This window comes from Temnothorax americanus, unplaced genomic scaffold (genome assembly GCF_048541705.1).
Source record: "Temnothorax americanus isolate GAGA-0224 unplaced genomic scaffold, ASM4854170v1 Scaffold45, whole genome shotgun sequence".
NCBI classification, from domain to species: Eukaryota; Metazoa; Arthropoda; class Insecta; order Hymenoptera; family Formicidae; genus Temnothorax; species Temnothorax americanus.
In genome coordinates, this window is record NW_027509602.1 from 802,170 (window position 1) to 820,567 (window position 18,398).

Here is an 18,398-nt window from a genome sequence, read left to right on the forward strand (position 1 = left end):
AATCGCGCAAGGCGGATAATTCGTCACTTGTTGGCAACGTCAATCGTAGGCGACTATTAATAGCACATGAAATCCGCGAAAAAAACTAACTCGATAATTCTTCCTGCATGCGAATAGATCGCGGTTAGCTTACCGAGTAAATAAATTCAATCCTAGAGATAATAAATATTTGACAAGTTAATTTTCATTGAAAATTAAAAATGTTACGTACAAAAATATATATTAAACTTTATATATATACATATTATATTATATATATACATATATATATACATATATATACATATATATATATATATATTTAAAGTTGAATTATAAAATTGAATTATTTAATTGAATATATCATCTCATACGAAACGAGTGAGAGACACTTCTGTTTATATTACTATATAAATGAGTCTCAATACTTTCTAAATTTTCTTTAGTCTGAAAAATAACTATATTAAATTATTAACTCTTCTTTCATACATATATGTATAGAACAATTTTAAAAAATATGTGGGTGAGTTTTTACTAAAAGCCAAGTGTAAAGACTAAAGGAAATAAAGAAAATAAAAAATTTACTAGACGAGAGAGATTTAAACAGAGACAACGCTTCAATTATTTCGTATGTGATCCATTCGATTAATTAAATTCGATTTATAGTTCAACTTCAATGCAATTTTTAAGTTACTTTTAATCTGTAAAACGAAAATATACCCGAACATGTTAAAATAAACGACGGCTATCGCGTCTGCCGAACGCTTCGGCCCGGTGTGGTTCGTTTTGTGCCCGAAAGATGCAAAGAAAATCTCGAAAATCCTCACCTGTCGCTGCGGCGCGGATCAACGAGGTACGAAAGCGGATAATTATGATCGATGACGAGGACGAGGATCTCCCTTAAGCGCGGCTCCCAGGGCCACGGTCACGTACGCGACTTACGACGGTGCTCTCTCAGTACGTACGTCCGCTTCTCGTACCTGATGATCTCTCCCCCCCCCCTCAAAAACGTCCCGCGCGCGGTTCCCATATCACCGATGCAGAAATTCAAATTCGCTGTCATTAATAAAAATTAAAGAGACATCAAGAGCTGGTCTACTAGACCGGGTCACCCAAACGTCTCCTCGACCGTCTCCCGTACGTGTCGGTGCGTGTATATGTGCGTTTTTCGGGGTGCAGCCGCGCGTTGTTGTAAGGATCGACGGGGCCCACGGGCCGGCCACTTTTATCTTACCTGCCACGGCACAATAGCGTGAGACTATAGGCCCTTTGTTACACGGCATTCACGATGATCTGCATACGCGCCTCTACGGTACAGCCTAGGGCGGCCACCCCGTGCTCCGCGTCAAAAAACTATATGTGGTTTTTTTCATCCGGATCGGTTCCGGCAGAGCGCGGGCACCCGACGCCGATGCTCGCGTCTTCTTCGCCGGAAGCTGCACCCGACGCTGTTTTTTCTCCTGCCCTGATAGAACGGGTGCTAATTTTTTTTTCCCTTAACCCGTTAACGGTGCACCCTCGCGGAAAACGGTACATTCTCGCGATGAATTCTTAGTCACGTCTCTCGGGGCACGGTCCTCTAAAAAAAAAGTCGCCGCCGCGACTTTCGTGCTGCCGGTCTTTTACTGTTAGTTCAAGACGTAATCGTAACGTGTTGGAAATATCTCAACGAAAAGTTAATAAACGTTTTCACTTCTCGCCACTTTCTGATTATATACATTAACTCTTTCAGAAATATATGAGTCATAATATACTTCTACAATGATTGTTATAGACAACAATAATTATATTAATTATTTGTTGCAACGTACAAGAGATTTATGAATTTATATATACATATATAAAATATTAAAAATGTATAAAAAAAGATGCGCAAAGTATGTCATATACGTTAGAGTGAGATTTCTACAAATATAATTTTATAATAAAACAGTCATACGGAAATGCATTGCGGGCTCCGACATAAAGCGCGATGAAGGGCTTAAGAATCGCAGAAAACTGTTTCCACGTGGATGAGCAAGGATATAAACGGCGAACGGGAACGAGGAGAGGATCGGTACGCCGAAAACTACGGGAAAAGGATGGCCATAATTCTATCCTGGGCCCAAATGTTGTGACACCGCCGCCAAAAAGGACTCGGCGTTATAGGCTGATACGTGACTACCGCTATCTTCGTTTCTATTATATAACCGAATGTAATATCCTCCGTGTCGTAAAGGGGTGGTTTTCAAGGAACTAGCGTTTGCCATCGATGACGCGGCAAATGCAAACTTAACTGACGGTAAGAAGTTTTCTGTGAGAACACAAAAAACTTTTGTGACACATGACACACTTGTTTTTAGACATATAGGTACCATTCAGAACCGTTATGTGTGCAACACATTGTTATTCGATCATTTTCACATAATAAAAGAATTACGGCGAATAAAATAAAACTAATAACGCAAAACTTTAATCATGAATAACTAAATACGAGTTTTTTTAGTTAATAAATAAAATGTTGACAATAATATTAAATTACGATAATTCTCGATTGTGAAAATAATAATGCTATTTAACAAAAAGACGATCAGAAAAAATTGCACAAGAATTATTTGAAGAAATATCTTCTTCTCTGCACGCATAAAATCTATTGTACGCATATTCCACGTGAAAGGGTTGCTAAAATACAGATATAAAAAATTGCCACGGAATATCGTTATACGATGACGCGATATAAATTGCCTCATAGTGAAACTTTTACCGTTTTATTGCATTCAATGCGAGGTGAGCGTTAGTCCCGTCGCGTTCTTTTTTTTTCTCGTCGCGGCACGTTGCCCCAGAAATTCATTAGCCAATCGGCGACACGGCTTCGTCATCCGGAGGCATTCTGCGCGCGCGGAGATAGAAAAAAAAATCTTATTTCGACACCGGCCCCTTAACGAACGGTGGTCCCGGTATATCGAGACAATAAACCGTGCCTTACTTCTCCCCGCTCTTTTTTTTGTCTCTCGCCGAACGGAGACAAAAATCCCGTTGCGCGCACGATTTGCATGCCGGCTGTCGTTGCCGCGCCGAAGGTGCACATGCAGAAAAAGCTGATCGAAGAAGTAAAAAAATGCCGGCAGGGGTTGCGGGAACCATTATTTTAATTTTCGTACTGCCACCGTGTCGAGGGGACGAAAATGACGAGAGAGAGGAAGAGAGAAGGAGCGAGGGAGACGGAGAAAGAGGACGACCGGGGGACTTTCGTCGGGCGGGGAGAGGGGGGGCAAAGGTGAAGGATAGTTACGAAGGAGGGAAAAGAAAGGGATGGATGAGTCCTTCTTTGCATAATCTTCGTCAGGGGTGGTGTTCCGCGCGCGAGGCCGAGGACTCTCTCGCGCAAAGAACGATTCCAGTTGCTGTTCTCCGAAGGCGGGAGAGAGGGGCACCGTGAGCGCGCGGCCAAAGGTGTTTTGCATTTCGGCGAATAAAACGATGCGGGACCCGCCGGATGAGACGACGCGCCCCTTCTTCGCCGTGAAGAAATTACCCTAAAGAACGCCTCTAAGCGTTTTAAGGGATTATGGTCGGGCAGGCGTAAAAAAGCCCGGAAAAAGGGTTGACCACCCGCTGGGCAAAACCGACGACAGATTACAACCTCCGAAAACGTGTTACCGATTTCGCACATGACACGCAGGCATCGCGCTAACATATTGCGCTAGCGTTTTCTTCTCACTCTTTTCCAACCTCGGCCGACGCGACGGTTGTCGGTGGCGTGGACACTTCTTCAAAGGGCTACGATCTTCTTGCAATGATTCTAATAACTATTAGCTCATTTCTATTATGAATATTGAGAATCCTCGACATTTTCATTAGGATCTAACGGTTAGACTACGACCGATCCATCCCCGTTGATGGTCACGAGTCGTTCACCGAGATAACGCGATCATCCCCTCGTGGAACGCCAAAGGGTTGCGGCTCTTCCTCGCCCGTATGCATCGTATGCAGATTGGCCGATTGTCTTGTACGCTCATTCTTTTTCTTCTCTCCCAAACTATCGCCCCCTCCCCTTTCGAGAACTTTCACGAGAACGGCGTCCCGTGAGAATGCCAGAGACATGCCGCGGATTATTTAAATCGTCCCCCCGTTGTCGTAGTTCCTTGTTTTTTTCCCGGGGCCTCCGCGATAGGCCCACGGCGTGGGTCTCTCTCGGTGGGCACCCATAACCATAGACAAAAACCGGGTGGGCTCTCAATGGAAGGAGAGACAGAGAGAGAAGGAGGGACAAAGAAAGAGAGAGGATATAAACGAGGCCTCGGGATAACTCTTCCGCGTGCTGCAGGTTCTACGACCGATAAAGAGCGTCCTCGAGATGTCTGCCGCTTCTATTCACATTCAAATCCGGTCCTTTTCGCACCGTACGAAGATAGAAGGCGCACCCTAATTTCTTGTCTTAGAAAAACAAACGAGTCCTCTGTGATCGAGGCTTCTCTATGATCTCGCTTCGGTAATGGGAGCGCAATTATAATAATGCTGCGAATGCAGACTGTGCAGAGTGACATAATTGCAGACGACGATCTCACCGAATGATCAAAGCGCGGGAAAAATGGGGTACAACATTTTAGAGATTATGTGCGTATAAGCTTGAAAGATATTAAAATTTAAAAATCTCTCTTTTTCTTTTTTACTATTTAAAAATCATACCTACTCTGATATTACGACTCGTTAATCCTCCCTCATAAATCGCGCCATAAATGAACTGCCACCTGATTAACGCAAGAAAAACGCCGCGTAACCACCACTATCGATTCAAATGAGCAACTACTTTTTTCCGTTATTCGTTCTCCTCTCTCTCTCATTCATTCCCTGTCGCGCGAATGCGCATACACGCTTTTTTTCCCTCTTCCCCGAAAGTCTTTTTTCGCGCTTCCGTCTATTTGTTTTCTTTCCTTTCTCTCTCTCTCTCTCTCTCTCTCTCTCTCTCTCTCTCTCTCTCTCTCTCTTTTTTATCTCGAGATGGAACCCGACGAAAGAACACCGCTATGTAAAGCGATCTTCAACCCTTTTTGGCGCCCTTTTTCGCCGTCGTTTTTCGAGTCGTTTGTATCCCATCCTGCACTTCTCACCCCCGTCGTTTCCATTTCGATTTTACTACTTCATCCCTTCCCGATTCTTTCACACTCATTGTCTCTTCCTCTCTTGACGGTCTCCTCTAATCCAGTCTCGTCTAAATTATGCAGGATTCTCGTCGCAGGAGATAGTACGCGGAAGGGTGAGGAAAAAAAAATCAAAACAGGGGTAGCGTATTCTATTCCGCTGACACTGCGCATTTAAAAAAAGAAAAAAAAACGAAATGTCGTACGGGGAATTTTTTTCTACTATTTCCGAAGCTTTGATGCCGTTGGACCGCTGCGCATTTAACGGTGTCTTTCTTCCAACCATATTTAATTCAAGCAACGTTCCTTCTACTCTTCCTTATTTCCTTTTAGGTCTCTGTAACCGTCTCTTTCTATTGAATTTTTTTTCATGTCGATCTTTTTTGTCACGACTGCAGCTTTCGTCGAATCCGCGAGAAATACAGAGGTTACAGATAAATAAATTCAAAACTTTGTAGTACTTGTCAGATGTTACTACGATTTTTTAAGAGAAAGTCAATTGGAAAAATTTTTCTCCCTTTTCCTCATTATAGCTCTATCCCTGTTATTAGTCAATTATATTTATAATTATATATTTATGATTATATTTATAATTTTATTTATGAATGCGATCTTTTTGCGGTACATTTTCTAACATAGAAAAAATTTGCTATATATTTACAATTGATTGATACTATTCGCAATAAATAAAAATGTTTACTTTTATATTTTACTAAAACTACTATCTATTTTTGTAAGAATTACTGAGATTAATTGTTCTATTCGATTATTAACCGAGCAACGTCATCATAAATGGAAATGCCTCTTATCATTGATAATGATTTAAAAAATATCTAATATTAAATGGAATATAAGTTTGAAATCGTTAGTGGCATTCCGACGTGGTTTCCAGCATGAGAAATCTATTGGGTGCAACAAGAGCGTACTCACGTCACTGGAAAGGCCATTGTTCCACGGGTAAGGCGGTTGAGGTGGGGATTGTTGTTGATGGTGAACACTGACGCCAGTGGCTGAGTGCGGATTGTGAATGTGCTCCGCCATAACACTGACCCAATGGGCCAGTCCACCGCCACCGGTGGTCGCAGGACCCGTACCACCTGTTCCGGTCCCACCCGTTCCTCCGCCACCTCCACCGCCGCCGCCGCCTTCTTCGCCACCCTCCGACCATGCAAATGAGTTTTTCTGTAAAATAAATAAAAATAGAAACATTAATTGGTGAAAAATCTACATGAATTCGACATTATTCGAATAGCGCGATTAATTTTGGTTCTCTTGTTCTATTGTAACAATGATATTTATCAAAAGATCAAGTCTATTTCTCACAAAATGTGAGCCAGTAAACTGAACGTGTGTAAAACGTATCAATTTTTTTATTTTAACGTTTTTCTACGTCTCAAATTATTTATATCAATAAATGACTTATTTCCGTGCTACACACATGAATATTCAAAATTGTAAAAATAATTAACTTTGGAAGGAAATTTTGCGTGTCACATTTCCGGAAATGTGAAACTGCTCCAAGTATAATTAATTAGGCAAGTCGGCTGCTTCGATTTGATGGAAGATCCTAGACCGGAGAAATCTTCCATGCATATTATATATCCACAGTAATTATTAAACTCGTTCATTCTTGTCTGTGGCCGGCGAGGCAATATTAGGTATTCATGATTGAGTGCGCGAGAAGAGTCAACCCATTAATAAATTGATCGATGAATCGGCTAGCATTAAGTTGGAAAATATACTTGACGTCAAAATATCTAAACTCTCTCTCCCTCTTTATATGGAAACACATTTCTAACTTAAATTATAATTTCCACGATACTAAATTAAGCGCCGCCAAGTACGCGATTATAAATACAAAAATTTATGTATATTATTAAATTCAATTGTCTACTTCTCGTTGTGTGTAATTATAGGTCTTCATTATATACATACGTCTTTTCTTCCTTCATCTATTAATTCTTTAATATCAAGCTAATATTTGTCAGGAGAATTGGAAGAAATGTTCATAATTTAGAATTTAAGCTCTTACGAACACATTAACAGGGCACACAGCGTATATAGATTATTCTACACGTGTATAGCAGCCAACAGGCACACATTTGTAAATTCGAGGGTAATTATACCGATCTCTTGCGGCGCTATCGACCGCAAGAGACGTCGTAAGAAATTCATAGCCCCAGACAAAGAAGAGAAAACATACGTCAGGCGATAGCCAATCGATACGTCGTCGAATGCAGGAGCGATGAGCAGCACGGCGGTTATAAAAGTAGATGCAACTGGAATCATCTTTTGCTACTGCTCTCGCGATTTTACTCCGCGATATCGGCTCCGAATTATCCGTTTCCGTTCGAACGAAAAATTTCGTATCATCGAATAAAATATTGCGTTGAAATCCAGTAATATTCATTAGCACCCGTTTTCCCATATTAAATACGTGTAATCTCTCTTACAAGAGTACGAATGCCGTCCCGCTTGTCCTCGACGGATTAAAAGCGAGAATTTCTTGTAAATAATTTTTAAAATTCAATTACAATCGACTTTAAAGCAGCATTCGAGTTTTCGAGTAAGCAAAATACCCTCGGATATAAGCATATACCTTCAGTCTTTTTTAATATTTATTACGACGTTCTAACATTACATCTCCGTGTTCTGCTTACCGTCCTCCGTCTCTTTCCCTCCTTTTAAATCTCCAATAAAATATACATATTCATACTTTTTAAATGACCTCGGAATAATCGGGTTTAATCCTACCATCTCTCTTTTCTCGCGAAGTGAAATCTCGGCTCTCCGTGGCATAGCAAACTAATCGGGGTAAATCATTAATTAAGGGGGACTTTGGGATTGAAGTCGTTAATTGTTCGCACAGCGGGTGCATCGTGAGAAAAACGTGTTACGAATCGCAAGCGTGATTATTAGTTTCTCGCATAGCCATCCCCCCCAGAGCTTACCAGGGGTGTTATTTCTTAAGGGAGTCTCAAAGGGGAATGATGCGTTTCATTATTGTGACTAACTTAATTACACGTTTTCGGGTGCGCAATACGAGGCCCGTGAAATTTTTCTCTCTAGGGCGAATATAAGCCCTCCAAATATCGTGAAATCCAGTTTGAGAGCTAGTTAATTTATGATAGGTTGACTGACAAAAAGTTTAGTGATCGATAGTATAAACGCGATAAAAACGATAATAAATGCGTTCGTTATCATTTTATCGCTGTGCCGTAAACCGAAAAAGTTTGGCTTTAGTTCACTTTTCCATACTGTTACAACAGTCAATTAAATCAACGCAATTTCTTTTCGTAATAATGAAAAGAATTTATACATTATGAAATTAGCCATCACAATAAAAAGCTACAATTCATAATGGAAATTCGTTGTCGTAAATAAATTGATCGATTAAATAAAGAATTGATTCTCATGAAGAGTATTGCGAAACCGATAAACTCTGTACAATTGAAACGAAACAAGCACGCAGGTGCATGTTTATGGATTTAGGTCAGGAATTGCCGTAGCTTCGATTCTAAAGCGAGCCAAAACCATAATCGTGCCAAGAAAAGTTCCTCCACGGTTGCAACTCGGACAAAAGCAAAAGGAAGCAACAGGAAATAGCCGATGGCGCGCTACTATTGCAGCAAATTTATAAATTATAACATAAATTATAACAGAAAAAAGTTCAAGTATTAATCAAGATACACCTTTAAAAATATAATTAAATTTATATCTTTAAAGTAACGAAGATATATATATATATATATATATATATATATATATATATATATATAAACAACCATTCGCAAATTATGTATTAGCCCTTAAACGCGAAGAAACAGTATAATAAATAGCAATTACTGTTAATGATATTAAATGCTTAGTTAGTCGTTAAATAAAAAATTCACTTAACTAAGTCGCTTTAATCTCACATAGCCATTCTAACTTATTTCACTGGGTTGTCAAAAATTAAACGCTTTAATTAAACGTTTTTCTCTCTTGCGCACCGATCGCTTCTTCAGTCTTATCGCGTAAACAATCCAAACAAAATTAGCGATTATAAAACCATCGTAATCGGAAATCAAGGTAAACAATTCAGATGGAACACATCATCAAACCAATCGAGGCAAAAAATATCGGGGGAACTATCAAGAACACGGAGCATTATTTATGAACACACGAAATCTCGACTCGGCCTCGTGTTTTATGACCTCGTTACGCGAAAACTCGCCGCCGCTAACTATGCTCTAACTTTTTAACTGACAACTTATAAACCGGCGACAAGCGCCAGCCACGTTAGAACGCACTTATCTCGCAAACAGTTTCGCCGACCTGTCAACCGGCCTTTAACTCTTCACTAACTATCCTCACGATCCTTAACGACATAGCGTCTACGTCCTCTCACTTGATACTTGGCGCTCCTCCATTTCCGCTTATATGCTCCTAATATACCGTGAGTACTATGCCCACGTGACGTTCGTTAAACCGCGCGTTGGAGTAACCTTTCAAGGAAAGCTCCAACGCTATTTTCCGTTCTAACGAATGACATTTTATCACTCAAAGCATATTTAGAAATAAAAACAAGCACACATACAATCAACAAAGAATTATTGAATTATATCTGAATTTATCACTTCGCTTTACCCTCCCCCACTTGATATAACGCCTTAATTTTTTTTCTTTTTATCAGTATACTGATAAATCTAAATATGTATAAAATGGGGAAATTAATAATTTACATAGCACAACGCCAGCTGTCGTAAAAAGAAAAAAAAACTGTATGCTGTCAATGCAGCAGTAACAGAAATTTAACAACAGACAATACTGAATACAACAACAATGTAAAAAGATATTTTTCAGCGAATCGAGTCTAACCTCATCGTGATCTTCCCGATGAAGCGCTAAGTTTCTCGGAAAGGCGGGTACGCTGCTGACGGTCAAGCCTTTCAAGTCCTTTAACTCCTTCAGTGCACCGAGCGCGTTTAAGTTGTCCTTCAGGGATGCTAGATTGAAGTTAATCCCCTGCTCTTTGAAATTGAGATGCCTATTGAGCACGGTTTTGCCTAACGCGCTCGCCAGCAGGCTGCTGTACAGCTCGTTGCGTAGGATAAACTTTCTTTCAGCACTGCTATCGTCCTTGATCGACACGTCGTTAGAGGAATCCGAGTCCACCTCGACGGAAGAGTTCGAGACGACACTCATCGTGGACATTTTAGCCGTTCTCGTTACACTGTGTTTCGACGCAGTGAAAAATATCTTTCTGGCCTCTCGAGAAATGCACGAAAAGTAGCCCGTTTTCTTTGGTCTCCTGCGAATCTCGCTTTTCGCTTCCCTTTATTTCAACGAAGGTAAGTTTCAAAATCGTAAGGACCTAGTAAAATACCTGTACATGTGTTCCTTGTATATGTATATAGGAATATATAATTAAATAGGTTCTTAAATTGTGTATATATATATATATATATTTATTTGTTTGTTTGTTTATATATATATATTCCGTAATCCTTCTATTAATTTTATTTAGTTACTTCGTACTCGATTAAGAGGATAAAAACGCCGCGCGGCGCGCGCGGTCTGTGAAATTGCTTCAAGAGCCCACGTGGCACATTAATGTACGATTAAAAACTGCTTAAAGAGCTGCAAGGTCGGCTTCCGAAGTCGAGCGTGTCCATCCGCAGGTTCCATGCTGTCTCCAAAAAAAAAAAAGAAGGATAGATTTCCTTCCGCGCACCGTGGCTCTGTGCGCGCGGAGCAGGATACAGGGGTAAACGTGTCTCGTCTTCGTACGCGCCTCGAGCCTCCTGCTGTTTTTTTCTTTTTTATTGCCTGTTGGCGTAATCGGACGCCATAAGACACAAGTACGTTGCTTATTTATTCCACACCTTCTCCCTCTCTCGTCTCGGAAGAGAAGGCGCTCTTCGCTGTTGTACAATTAACCCTTAGCGGTTATTTATTATACTATCACTATGATTGTTAGCGGACTAGTATCGAAGACTAAAGCGCGCTCCTTATCCTCCACCTGCTCTCTCCACCCGCCTTCGATCACACTCTCGTAATCTCGTACGCCGGTCGTAATCAATACGGCCGAGGAGGAGGTTTTCGTTTCTTTAGTGTATCTAAATTTATATTATTAGTGCGCGCCGTGTGCTTCATGACCGGCGCGAATTCGAAGGAAAAAGGACCGCGTTGCATTTAGGAACTTTTGCGCGCGCAGCTCATTACGCATGGCCGCGAGCTTTCTAATTGGCTGGTTAATTAGCGCGGGAGGCTCCATTCTCGTCGCAGACACGAGGTTTCAACGTGCGTCATCTCGGTGTCTTCTCTCTTCCGCTCTCTCTCTTTTTTTTCCTTCTCTCCCTCTTTCTGGCCTCCCTTACTCCCTTCTATAAATTCTCGCTCCCTTAATTTTCTAATCTTTGGGCTAAAACACGTGAAAAATAGGAACTTTGGTTGATCGTCTGGGATCTCTCCCGTTTTCGTGACATTAACATCGATGCTGCTTCCTCTTCGTTAAGACTTGTCCCTCAATGAGAACACGCAGCACCCTCCCCGAACTCGCCTTCCTCCACCTGGTCGGATCTCTCCGTCGCCAGGAAGAAGAGGAGGAAGAGGAAGCACTGAAAGGAGCAGAAACATCTTCCTCGGTGGCGCGAAGTGGCATCGAGTAACATCCCCTTAAGCCTCCGTTATTTCCGGCGGCGTCATCCTCGTGGCGGCGTATTCGTGGAACTCGTTCAGGAGGCCGCGCGGCCCCCTTCTCTTCATCATTGGCGTGAATGACGCGACTGTGTCGTCGAGCCGAGTGTGGCTGGTGGGCGCCGACGGGCCCTCGGTGCCCTCGCTCGGGCTCGGGCTCGGGCCCGATTCGACGGGCCCTACGGGGCCCCTCGTGAATCGCGAACGACGTTCAACTCGCTCGCGTCGCTCGCTAGCGCGGTGGTGGGGGTAAACGCTCGGTCAGTCGTGCTCGAGCCTCGATAGAGCGCGGATAATTTCTTCCTCCACGTTGCACGTACGTGTTTTCTTGTTGCTTTGTTAGACGTATACACGACGAGTGGCCTCGCGACGGCGGCCGCGCGACGTACACTCGCCGGTATAACCTTTCGCTTCCTTCCGCTTTCGCGGAACCGCGCGCTGCCTCGAGAAGGGGGTCGGCCTCTCGAATCCCAGTTTCTTATGTGAGCGCGACCGCGCGACTGGTTGATGCAGTCCGCGGCGGAGCATAAGGAAGCGGAAGCTCGGCGCTCTCTTTCTCCGTCCTTCTCTCCCTTTCTATCCTTCCTACTCCTACCGCCGTCTCCTTCCTCCTCGGTCTCTCTTTCTTGCACTTGAAGCCAAGGAAAGGCGCGCACGCTTCGCCGTAGCCGCCGGCGTCGTCGTCGACGTCGTCGTCGTCGTCGTCGTCGTCGTCATCGTCGTCGTCGTCGTCGTCGTCGTCGTAGTAACCTCCGTCTTTTACTTCTTTTTCCTCCCTCTATCCCTCTGCCTTCACACTCCCACTTGCCCTCTCCGTCTGTCTTATCCTCTTCTGTCCTCTCGCACTCCGTCGGTCTCGCGGACGCTCGGCGCCGCGGCGCGGTAAGAAGTGGTAGATGAACGTAAGAAGGAGAAAGAAACAGAAGGAATAAGAAAAAGAAAGAAAGTACGCGAGACAGAGAGAATCTCTAAGGTGGAGGCGGAGAGTGGAGTCGCGGAGAGGAGGGAGCACGGGGGTAGGAGTGAGAAGAAAGTAGGGAGACGTAGCCCGCGAAGAAACAGATAAATATAGATATTTTTCCTTCGGCCGGCCACCTGAGGAGGGGGTGCAAGTAAGAGGGTGATGGAGACGGCCCGAAGGGTGGGAGTGAAGGTAGTAAGGAAGTAGAAGGGGGCGGGGGAGTGTGTTGCACGCTCGCTCCCCGCCCCCCAACCGAATTGGAAAAATGGAAATAATAAGAGTCGCCTCCTAGGGGGTTGCATGGCGCGCTGCACGAGAGTTTGGGGTCAGCGGCGAGGGGAGCGTCGGGGTGGCGAGGGAGGCACGGCGGTGGAGGTGGGTGGATGGGGTGGTAGGAATTGTGCGCAGTGCAGCATGCGCTCTGACGGCCAGAAAGCACACATCCAGGAATCGATGTGTGCGAGTGTCACGTGTGCTCGAAGCGGGGGGACAAAAGTAGGGGCGGTTTGGAAGATCGCGGCAATCCTGTGTGTACACGCGCCCCGTATATCCGTGTGCGTACATTCGGCGAGGAATATTTTGACGACTGTGTCAAAAGCAACATGGCTACCATTAAGTGCAAACTTTCTGACGTTCCAATGCATATAAATTAAACATCCTCGAGGAATGTAGAAGTAATAAACAGCACTTAATTGTACGGTCTCTAAGTGACTAACTCCTACAGTCACTTTTTGTAGAGATTATTTACCTCTGGAAGGAACGCGACAAAACTATCTTTGCAACGAACCATCTTTGAAGAGAATCTTTACAACAATATAATCCTAATTTTCACAATAACGATTCGTATAACACTTTCTCTCATTCGAAACGCGATCACGGGGCATTTCATGTACTATTTATACGATTTGGAAGAAGAGGGAAAAAAGAACGATAATTCAATTCGATTAATAACCTCGAGCCGTATTGGAAAGAGGTCTGCCAGAAAGAGATGTCGTAACGAAGAAAAGTTCAGTGAAACATCAGATAATAGTTTGATCACTTTCAGTGGGTCTCTCGAGTTATACACGCTCGTTACGATCGATCGACGTAAAAGATTCAAACCAGCCAGCCCAGAGCACGGAATAATCGGCGCCGCAAATATACCTTAGCCCCGTTTTACGAAAACGCTCGCAAAATAACCGACGTCGGATGGGCCACAGGCGCAGGTAGTAGCGCGATGCGCTTCTTCTCAAGTGGCATGAGCTTTTCGGGTTAGCTTAATACACACGCGGAAGAACGGAAGAGTTCGGAAGAGAGCGAGAGAGAACGTGACTCCCCGGCGCCCTCGGAGATTCATTCTCTTCTTTAACAGAGAATATAATCGGGAGGACGAAAGCACCAGCAGCAAGAGCAGGCGGAAAAGAGATCTCAGCGTACTTCCTAATGCCTCTAACGGTGCATCCCTAATTACCATTATACCATTGGTATGCAGATAGCCTCGCACTATTGGAGAACCCTTTCTTCCTTCCGCCCTAAATAGCCCGATGAGGGCGCCGAGCGCCACCCTTTCCTCATTGCGGTGTGCCATTCCGCGTACAATATTATTTGTGTTTTGGTTTTTCGGGGCGGAGCGGACTGAGAAAGAGAAAGAAGAAGATTTCACCGGTGCTGCACAATCGCCTGCGCGCAGCTCGGAAAGCTCGCCTCTGTCTTCGATTTCTCATGCTTCCTTGGCACCTTATCCTTCCGGAAAACGGCCGTTCTTCCTATTCAGAATGGAGAGTATTATTCGTTATTACGCTCGTCACGCATACGAATGTATGTTTGTCATTCGCGCGAGAAGTCACCCTTTGAAGCGTTCGAAGTGGCGCAACGCGCTTTCTCTATATCTTCCTGTCCCGATTCTATTATATTGCTCACGAGACAAAGTATGCTATTACTTCAATATCATCGCAGTTAAAGTAGAATTTTAGAAGAAGTTTGTCGACTTACTTATCGAAATGCATCACGACTGAATGACAAGCCAGCGATATAAGTCGGATTTATAGCGCTAAAAAGATTCAGTATATTCCTAAAAAGAAATATACACGCAAATGCAGCACGTTTTTTGTTACAAAATACGCGTATAATTGAGAGTTCGACGAAAAGAAAGGATATATTAAATCCGTAGCGGTGTTACCGCATTCACATTGCTCGGAGGACAATAACGTGCTTCGCGATAGACGCGAGGGAACGGAGTTATGAGAAGACCCGCGAAGAAGGGGGCAACGAAAATTAAAGAAGCGCTAAGCCGGGCGCTAAACCGAAGAACCACTTGTTGAGCAGCTTGCGGTGGCAACACGCCGGTTAGAGGAAGATCGGAGCGACTCGGAAGCGAGAGTAGAGAAGGGAAAGGGGCCGTAGATGCGACGGGGTCGGTGGGGGGATAGGGTGTACGGATATGCAGATGAGGGGCGGCCGCCCCCGTGTAACTAACTTCTAACTTTCGCGTAACGGCCGGCGGCGGTGGCGGCCTTCCGCCAGTTTTACACCGACAGCTCTCGCGCAGCGACGAGTTTTCTCGCGTCCCTCCTTCCCGCGCTTCCCTCGCCCTTATAAAATTAGATCCCCCGAGCAACGAGCGCTGCCCACCAATCTGAATCTCCCAACCCTTGACTCCTCAGCGGCGTGACTGTGACGCTTCGTTTCGATTTTGAAAACTTCCAAAAGAGAGCATCGGACGAATATTTAATTATTAGAAAACGTTATTCATTTTCTACAAACGATTATTACCTCGCAGATATAAAAATATGAATAAACATATAGAAGCGGAAAGTGTAATAACTTCACTTGTTATTTCTATGTTACTTAATAGAATACTTAATTTGTGACGTACATGATAATCTACAATCTACCTGATAAATTGAAATAACAAGTTTTAATACGGTAGTATTCTTTTAGATTAGTAATGATAAAAAAAACTGTATTTTAATTTCAATTAAGATAATACTTGATGAATAAAACAAAAGTGCAGAAAGAACGTGTTAATCCGTATTATATTCAATAAATAAAGGAATATCGTAAATGTAGATATTAATAAATGGTTTTAAACAGCAAGATAATATATACTTTTAACTATAAGATTAGTAAATACTCTTATCTATACAATATTTTAGTTAAATTAATAAATTAACATACAGATCTGGTTATAGTTTTTTCTCTTCTGCTATTTATATAGGTATATGTGAAAGAAGATAGTGGTGTGGGAGAAATTGCAGAAACAATATTTAAAAAAATTATCAATTAACGTTACTTTACGATGTAACGCAGCCAAAATACGCCTTCCTCATTCCCGGTTATAGAGCGAAGAAAACCGCAGGACAACGGAGCGCCGCAGTACTTTTCCATTTCTGGACGTTTTTCCGTTCGCCGGCCCGTCGAAAAAAGTCAAAGAGAAGGATGCCTGGCGCCGGGACGCCGGCGACGACGAGTCTCGACCCAGATATCGCGTCGTCGTCGTCGTCGTTGCCGTTGCCGTCGTCGTCGTCCACGAGGGTGGAAAGACGACGTCGTCTCCTCCGCGGCTCCCGCTTTCTTTTTCTTATTTTTCTCTTTTGCTCTCCCATCGCGAACAAACCCTCCCTCCAGCACATCCCGGTTGAGGTAGGTTTTTCCACCCTTCCCGTCTAACGTTGCCCTCCGAGCATCGGTTTCGCGCACACATCGAACACCGCTCCTCTATCCGGCGCGCGACGTCTATATGCTTGGAACGATCCTCCTCTCGTAAGGATCTCCGCGCGACTCCCGTGACGAACGAGCACGCTCATTTTATGAGTCACTCGTGAATCGCTTTTATTTTTAAGTTAGCGCGAACGAAAAGCGATATGAGTACAATCGAGAATTTTATTCATTGTTATATGTTTCGATATTATACGTTTGCACACCAATTTTTATTATAACTTCTTCGGATGTAGAAAAACGTCTCTTAGCAATTTCTCGCTTATTGTTGTAATACTTTTTACTAGAAAACACGATTGTCACAATCTTTATCTATACCATCATTTTTTAATAAGGTTAAATTATAAGATTATATTGATTGTTCTGATTATAAGCTGATAACTTAGAATACTATACAGCATCCTAATAAAAATTTACTTAGTCGACACAGAGATATATATTTTCCAAAGAATGCTCGCTATCTTTTGCAACGTATTCAGAAATATCTGGCGATTAATATAATATCACATACCGAAATAATGCGTTGCTATTCATTATGAACGTTGCCTTAAGACGCTACTTTTGCACACTCTTTATCATTATTGCTGGTGTATGCTGCACACGCATAAAATAATAAATTAAGTCGACTGATATGATCGGGAAGCAGCGCGATTGGTCGCTGCTGCCGGGACCCTCCTTTATTTTTTTTTATCGCACCACAGGAATCTCCGTGTGGCCGGCCATAGGAGCTCCTACGGTACGGCCATTTTGAATTATTAATGACTATATACGATGTTATGCATCGTACTGTAAGTAAAAGTCAAGTTGGCAGTCTAGTAGATATCATTCAAAAATAATCGCATCTGCTTTCGTATTAATCCTAGTAACATTTCAAATCCATATATTGATCACATGTTTAACGCCGTTACGTGTGAAAATTGCATAACTGCAATCTTGCAATCAAGTCTCAATAACGTGACAATTATTAACGATATAATTTCCCGTAATCTTAAAAATGAATGTTATTACAAGATTGTGCGAAGAAAGATTGCTTATTAAAAGCATGCGATAAAAAAAATCATTTATGTAACGCAAGGCATATCACATAAGTAAAATTCGAATAAAGATTGAACGATCGTATTTGGTTTTGAATAAACACTCAATGAAAATTAATACAAATTTCACGATTCTGAAAATATGCGGGCATATTAACGAATAAGACACATCCAAAAAATTCTCGAAACTCGGGAAAGGATTCAAGTCGGGTTAAATGGAAGAGAAAAAAGCATTTAATGACAGATCGTAAGTTGTACTTGCTGAAACTGAAACATACATACCTCTAAGAGCGTTTGGTGATACCGCGCCGGCACGCGACTACGCGAAGAAATCCGCGAAGAACTATCGACATCCGAGTCGTTATAAGTCGATATAAGCCGAGACAGAGTGCTTGATCCCCGAGATTTGGGACGCTGAGACAGGATCCTGAGTAAACGCCGAGGATCGGGATGCGTATCAGTTTATGTGGGCTAAATTGTTTAAGGGTCGGTGTGTCCTTAAGCTAAGGCAAAAGGTTGTCTGGGGCGGCGTCTAGCCGTGTCTATCGATTATCCCCCGTCCTTGTCTGTCCCTTTCCGATCTTACCGTCCCTCTTCCGCCGCCCCACCTTGTCAACCGTCTATAGCTATATACATTTTTATCCTTTCTCCTCTGCTTCTCCAACATGTCTCTCTCTCTTTTTCCCTCTCCATATATATCTCTCTCTCTCTTTCTCTCGCTCGCGCGCACTCTCTCTGTCTTTCTGGTTCCCTACTTCGTCGCATCACCATCCACGAGTTCTCCTCGATGCTCCTGACCTGTCGCAAACCCACCTACGCGCTTACGCACGGCACTTGGACCCTTCTTATGACGGTAACACACTCGATCAGAAATCTCAGCTGTGACCCAAAACTGTCAGAGATTATCGTTTCTGTAGTTGCTAATCA

At 43.1% G+C, this 18,398-nt stretch overlaps 1 protein-coding gene across 2 annotated transcripts in view; it reads right to left on the reverse strand.

Moving 5' to 3' along the window:
• The window catches only part of LOC143903255 (zinc finger protein rotund), a 168,475-nt gene that overhangs the window by 107,592 nt on the left and 42,485 nt on the right, over positions 1-18,398 (reverse strand). Inside the window, exons 1-2 of one of the 2 annotated variants that reach the window (XM_077416708.1) lie at positions 9,960-12,257; positions 6,030-6,281 (exon numbers count right to left, since the gene is read on the reverse strand). In XM_077416708.1, the coding sequence (XP_077272834.1) occupies positions 6,030-6,281; positions 9,960-10,295 (588 nt within the window). In that variant the 5' untranslated portion in view covers positions 10,296-12,257. Of the gene's footprint in view, positions 1-6,029; positions 6,282-9,959; positions 12,258-18,398 lie in introns of those variants that run through there. The other variant, XM_077416709.1, reaches the window with a different exon arrangement.